We start from the raw sequence: 7500 nt of genomic DNA, 5'->3' as shown, positions 1-7500 counted from the left end.
TACCTCACCTCTTGACACCGTACCATCACAAGTACAGCAAGTCGACCTCCAATTTCTGGATGCAGTCAGTATGGGTTCTTTCAGCACACACACGCACACACACACACACCTGAAGTTCTTACAGATCACAAAGGAAAAAGTATTGTATTGGGCCCAATCAACCACATCTGATTGATTTTACAAAGAGAATACTTTGGAAAAACTTGTCGTTCTTTTTCATTTTTCTACTCCAACAAATTCCCTTGTGTTCAATATTCTGTTCAACAAGATGCTGTGGTCTGCTTTCCCTGGCGTCACTTCCACTCAGAAACAGGCTAAGCTGAGGATTCATTTGTAAAAAAAAAAAAGTGATGCAGAATTGGAAGAAAATCCTTTGAAAAAATGTCCAAACATGCCGTTTCCCAGATTCATTTGGAATGTATGGAAAAGTGGGAATGCTTCAAAAACAGCGAAGAAATGGGATCAATAGCAGTGAACCTTTTGGAAAGTGATACAAGCACCTTTGAGAGAAACAGGGATTGCTCACCTTGCAGAAGTTTGGGGCATTGACACATTCTCAAGTTACTTTCAAAGCTTGGCTTACGGTTCCGTGGGCACGATTAAGGAAAGGAAGCTAAATTGAAAGGGAATTTCCTTGAATTTTGTGATATCTTCTCCAAGTTTGACAAAACTTTTAAGAAAATGCAGCCGAGTTATTTTAATTGCACAAGTCCTAAATTTCAAAATGAAGTGCTACAGACCTGTGCAGATTTTGTTTGCAAAGAAATTGTACAAGCAGTGAATTAGACCAGGTTTTTGTTGCTATAATTGCAGAGGAGGCCAAATCGTTTAACACAGAGCAGCTTTCAGTTTGTATCAGAAACACAGAAAACCTCAACAATCAGAGAAAGGTTCCTGTGCTTTGTCAATTGATCATCTTCCCGAAATGCAGAAGGCATTGATACTACCACAAATAAAGTTTTGGAGACAAATGGATTGCAGAATGTGCTGATAGTTTCCCAATCTTAGGACGGTGCTACGGTTATGTCAGGAGACATAACTGGGGTTCAGCGGTTAAAGAAAGATGACCATCCATTTGCTATGTATGTACATTGTATGGCACACAATTTCAATGTCGTCCTCATGGAGTGCTGCAGGCTTTCTAAAGGTAGATCCAACCAATCATCACATGTTTATCAATGTATGGACAGCTTTGGGTCCAAAGCAAAAAGAGATTGTGCAGCTCAGTGATATACATTGGGCCTGGAAGTGCAGAAGTGTGTTTGCAGTAACAACGCATTACGCTGCCATCATGCGGTGTCTCGGAGATCTAAGTGAACAAGGCAAAATGTGGTTAGTGGAAGCAAATGGCCTTTTTCAACTCATGACTGGAGTTTCATCCATTACCTGCTTGATTATCTTTCAGAATATTTTAAAAGTTGTTCATGTCACTCACAAAGGACTTCAAAGCATCGACACCACACTTGCATATGCTGCCTCTAATGTCGAGAAAATGAAAGTGCACTTTGAAAAACTCAGAAGTGAAGAAAGCTGGAATGAAATGTGGAAAGAAATTACAGAATTTTGTGAAGACCATGACATTATAGTGCCAGACGAAGACACACGTCACTCACCAAAAAGGAAAATAGCAGTGAAACTATCCGCTGCTCAAATGGACTTCATTGTCCGAACAGCTTTGGGTCAAAGAGGGTCAGGTCAGGTGTGGGAGTATGCGCTGGAGCCCGGAGCAGCACGTCACTGCCTCCACTTTCTGCCGGTACTCCAAGGGCTTCCATCTGGCCATTCCTCAGGCAAATGTTTGACCATCCCCATCTCCTTGAGATGCCGATCAACCTGCTGTGACCACGAGGTACGGGGTTGGCCCGTTGGCCTCCTCCACTCATGAGGTGCCCTCGCTGAGAGAAACTGGTGACCACGATCAGCATGAGGAAAATGAGCATACAGCCGCATGTCCATACAGCCGCAGATGATGCTCATGGACAATAAAAGTAACAAATCTCATTTGAGTCTCTCTCAGCAAACACTCGGACACAAAGTCTGACCAGCAATAGCCAAGGATGCTCTGAAGAGACCTAGTTCCGAAGGAGTTAAGACTGGGAGCTCTGTCCTCCTGCATAGGTACCGACAGCGCCACACCCCATGATCCAGTGAATCCACGACTCGCCAGGCCCGACTCAGATGTCTATCAGCCTCTGTCGCACAACATGCGGAGACATGAATATCACTGCCAAGGTAAGTGAGTCTCTCTGTGACCTCAATATACTCGCCACAAACAGGATAGCAGCATCCAAAATGTCATTGGAAGCCTGGATATTAGTTTTTGACCCAGGAGACTCGTAATTCCAGCAGCTCTGACTCCTCATTCAGCACCTGGAGGGCCCCCAAAAGGATATCCAGAGTCTCTGCAAAGATGACTGCATCATCTGCAAACTCAAGGTCAGAGATCCTGACATTCCTAACTGATGCACCGCAGCTTGACCTCTGCAACATTCTCCCCAGAATCCAGTCCATATGAGTGCTTAAAAGTGTGGGGGCCAGTACACACCCATGTCGAACTCCAGTAACAACTGAAAATAAGTCAGAGATGGAACCACCACAGCTCAAAGCACTCTTAGTACCAGAGTATAGTTTAGAAATAAGATCAATCCGTTTTGGTGGCACCTCCACAAAGACCAAGAATCCTCCAAAGGGCATCCACATTCACTGAATTTAATGCTTTGCAGAGATCAACATAGGCTGAAAGCATCCCTTGCTGAAACTTACCTGCGTTTGGTGAGGACACAAAAAGCAAGGATACAGTCAATCATCATCTCGTTTTATTGTTGTTGATAACAAGACAATGTTTATATACTGCTACGGTTCTAGGAACCGTATGCATACAAACATACAGTGCCCCAAGTCAGTTATTCCATTAAGTATATATGCAGATAGAACCCTTCCTTGTCTGTAGTGGGAAAGCAAAAGGGGTGCATTGCGATGGCTTTTAGTTCGGTTGATAAATCACTTTTGGTTTCGGAGGCAAAATCTTTGTGCAGTACCTTTTTGGCAAATCCAGACACACGTGGAATGGGCGGGCTTCCCGGTATGGCTGAAACCCTGCCCAGAAAGGGCGGACCCATGGAAGCCCCGTCCAATCAGGGCGGACAGTGACGTCAGCCTCACCAAGGCCCCTCCCTGCTGAGAGAGATCTATAAATTATGAAGCAACCCTGAGAGTGAAGAGCGTTGGAATGAGACAGTTCGTCGGCTGGTAGCGAAAGAAATGAGGAAGGTCGTAGAGTGATTGCGCTCTTTGGGGGTCGTTCGTTTTGAGTGTGAGAGAGCTGGGAAGACCTCGATCCGACCTTGACCTGGTCTCACGTTGGGTGCTGTCTGCAACCCTGATCCCCACCTCGGACTCCACTCTACTCGACCCGGGCTCCTTCGCAGATACGGTCTCCACGCGTGCGACCGTGGACCGAGCCGCATGACCATTGACAGGCGCCACACCACGGAGAATCCCTTCCCTCCAAGGTTCAGGTACCCGAAAGAACTGTAACCTCAGCTCACCTCCCTTTCTGGCCACGGGGGTCCTTTGCCATCCATCTGGGTTTATTTTTGTCTGAGTGTGTGGCGGCATCTTTAAGTAGAATCGCATAAGTGTTTTTATTTGATCATTGTAAATCTTGCCTGTTTTATTCCCGCGTAAGTCTGCTCTGTGTCCTTATTTTGCAAGTTGATTGTAAATAAATTATTGGAGAAATGTTCCCAGTTCGTTTTTGTCTTTTCCTTCATTGGTCCAGCATGGTTCGGATCTGAGTTTAGCCGGGTCTTTATCCCCGATAATCTGTTCATTCTTGCCGGTACGTTCTTGGCAGGTTCGCTCGGCTGCATCCGAACCGGAAAGGTAGTTGGTAGAGTGATCCGGCTCGAGCAAGGCGTACTGAGGGCGTGGTTCCCCGGTAGTCGAAACCGCGTGGTTAATTGGGTAAATTGATTCTAGACAAAAAGACCCTACGCTACGCGGTGGAAGTATTGGCGTCCACGGTCAGTTCAGCGACCCGCCGCGTCACGGAATTATCCGTGAGCAATGGCCTACAATTCTGGGAGTCTGGTGTGAGATGACGTAACTTCCCCCACCTAGTGGTCGTTCTCGGCACCGGACCCCGGCCCGCAACAATACTATATGTGCAACACCGTGAAGACATGATTCAGAAAGCACTCAATTTTGTTTCCTAAATAATTTGTTGTTATGCTAATGCCAGTGTTAGCTGGTAAACATGTCAAATAATTAGGCCACCCATGATTAATATAAAGCCCCTGCCCCCCCCCCCACCTCCCGGCCAACCCTTTCCAAATAGAGGTCAAACTTCGCCTATGAGGACATCAGTAGACAATTGGCAGACACATGATATACGGTATTTGAACCTGGATTCTCTGTACCATAAGCCGGGGTTTCAGATGGCAATGCTATCAGACCAACCCACTTGGAATAATTAATGTTGAAAGAAGGTCTCATGGTGATTTCAAACAAAACTAGAATGGCACTCAGAAGAGCACATACCTCTCTCCGCCAGGCTGAACAGTTTATGTTTTGTATTGTACTGATAAACCGGATCAGCATCCGGACCTTAACCAGAATCTAATCGGCTTGTTCTTGTCACCTACTCAATTCATCCATCAAGTTTTGTCATAACTCATTCACAACATTGTGAAATATCTTGTTGTATATCGTTTTTGACCCTAACTCTCAAATGCGAAAAAATCACGATTAATTATAAAATTCTTGTATCCGGATGCGGATCCTCAACCAAAATCGAATTGGCTTGTTCTTGTCACCTCCCCAAATCATCCACCAAGTTCCGTCCAAAACTTTTAGAGATATCACGCAATGTCATTTTTGGCCTGATATCTCAATGGTGAAGAGTCACTTAATAAATTATCGGATCCGGATTTTCACCAAAACCTAATCATTAGCTCGCCTGTTCGAAGAACAGAGAGCTATAGCGATACCCCCGGCGTGAGCGTGAAAATGTTAGTTTTTGGTGCAAGTTATTTTTTCCTTTCTAATATTTTTATCTACCACACTATTTTTTATACGCCCGATATATATATATATATATATATATATATATATATATATATATATATATATATATATATATATATATATATATATATATATATATATATCGGGGTGTATAGTGTGATACCCGTCGTCCGTCCGTCTGTCTGTCTGTCCGTCCATCCGTTCCTGTCTGCACTCTAACTCCCAAAGTTTTCAACTTTCACATTTCATATTTGGTAGATAGGTACAGACTGTGGAGACGGTGTGTCGTGACATACGTTCGTCATCTAAAGTGGTTGCCATGGCAACCAGGATGCTGTTTTCCATGTAGTCGCACAATTCTCTATATACCTTTTTGTTCGGGCGTATATTGTGCTCACTTAAGCTCTTGTTACTGATTACAATATACAAATACATATCTTCTTCTTCTTTCGGCTGCTCCCTTTTGGGGTCGCCACAGCGGATCATCCGTATGATCTGCATAGTGATTTGGCACATGTTTTACGCCAGATGCCCTTCCTGACGCAACCCTGGTCGCCTCTTACGACACAGGGATATGGTACACCTATTTTAATCCTGACGCAACCCTGGTCGCCTCTTACGACACAGGGATATGGTACACCTATTTTAACCGGGGTATACACCGGCCCAGTACACTGGTACTCATTTCGCCGACCTCGGAAGGATGACAGGCTGAGTCAACCCCCTGGTGTATTAATTCAGTGGCCCAATGGAGCTTGAACTCAGGACCTTTTGGATCCCAAGCCGCTGCCCTAACCACTGCGCCAACACCAGGCTCTCAATATACAAATACATATATTGCTTTAAAATTATTCGGATCAGACTTCACTGCAATGCTTTATAAAAAAATATTAATTATTAGACGAGTCTTTTAAAAACGATAAATGTATAAACAGGCGAGCATTGGGTGGCTTTGACACCAACTCTAGTTTTGTTCTTGTCACACACTCAACTTGCCCACTAAATTTCATCCAAATTTGTCCACAACTTTCTGAGATATCTTGTTCACAGGCAGACGAGTGAAAACATAACCTCCGTCCACCTTTGGTGGCGGAGATAATAACAGACCAGACCAACCAATAGAATTGCGAATCTTCGATTTCGTAAGTGAGAAACGATGAGACAAACTTGAAGAATAAAATGTGACACAGAAAAAGATGGGGAAAACTGACCAGTCTTTCTGAGCCATAACAAATTCACATTCGGGAGAAGAAAAGCCATTGAACGTGCTCCAAGCTGTCATTGAGTAGGCGCCCATGTTTTTGAAAATGAGCCAGTCTCCGGTAGAAAGCTCTGGCAAAGAACAATTCTTCATGACGCAGTCTCCTCCGGCACATGTATGACCCCATACGATGGACTCTAATGTCACTTCATTTTCACCCTGTCAGTCACAGACAATATGAGTTTTCAGATTTTATTTTTGCTTCACAACTGGATATCCTTTTGTGATTGTCTCTGAAAAATACTGATTCTTTTTTGCATTGTATCACTTCAAAACGTTGTGTGTGTGTGTGTGTGTGTGTGTGTGTGTGTGTGTGTGTGTGTGTGTGTGTGTGTGTGTGTGTGTGTGTGTGTGTGTGTGTGTGTGTGTGTGTGTGTGTGTGTGTGTGTATATATATATACATACATATATATACATACATATATATATATATATATATATATATATATACATACATATATATACATATATATATATATATATATATATATATATACATACATATATATACATACATATATATATATATATATATATATATATATATATATATATATACATACATATATACACATACATATATACATATATATATATATATACATACATATATACATATATACATACATATATACATATACATATATATATATATATATATATATATATATATATATATATATATATATATATATATATATATATATATACATACATATTGTTGTGGTTACCAAATTCGCAAACCACCATTCAGGTCCCTTAGGTGAGGTATCTCGGTAAGTGCATGTGTAGTTAGGCCCAAACCCGTTGTCTAGTGGGAATACATGTCATTTATGCGAGCTGCGACTCTTCAGGATAGCCGTTTTTCTTTTACTATCTTTATTTTGGACCAACCGCCATGATTACAACCACAACCACCGCTTCACCACAACCGCCACGACCTTCACGTCACACCTCGCAACCGTAGCATCGCCACCGTTCTTGCCCCGCTGTGGGTACCGGTGTTGGACTCGTGCAGAGCGCGCGTCGAACAGCGTGTACAAAATCACGGATTTTGTGCTTCAAAAACGGATCAAAAACGACACACGCCCACTTTTTGCCGTCCAATCGGTGAGCGAGGGGCGAATTGGCCCCGCCTCCAGGACGATCGATATATGCAAATTTGTGGATCAAAAAGCCTTCACGCCCACTTTTTCTCGGGCCAATGGGGA

At 43.1% G+C, this 7500-nt stretch overlaps 1 protein-coding gene across 4 annotated transcripts in view; it reads right to left on the bottom strand.

Moving 5' to 3' along the window:
• Positions 1 to 7500, bottom strand: part of LOC147016858 (ornithine decarboxylase-like) — a 67971-nt gene that overhangs the window by 2374 nt on the left and 58097 nt on the right. For all 4 annotated transcript variants that reach the window (XM_085845972.1, XM_085845971.1, XM_085845974.1 and 1 more), the window contains exon 10: positions 6240 to 6448. In XM_085845972.1, the coding sequence (XP_085702098.1) occupies positions 6240 to 6448 (209 nt within the window). The remainder of the gene's footprint in view (positions 1 to 6239; positions 6449 to 7500) is intronic.

Source organism: Eptatretus burgeri, chromosome 11 (assembly GCF_056783735.1).
Source record: "Eptatretus burgeri isolate ZD-2024b chromosome 11, Ebu_testis_v1, whole genome shotgun sequence".
Taxonomy (NCBI): domain Eukaryota; kingdom Metazoa; phylum Chordata; class Myxini; order Myxiniformes; family Myxinidae; genus Eptatretus; species Eptatretus burgeri.
The sequence above is the reverse complement of the archived record's forward strand: the minus strand, read 5'-3'. Positions and strand labels throughout refer to the sequence as shown.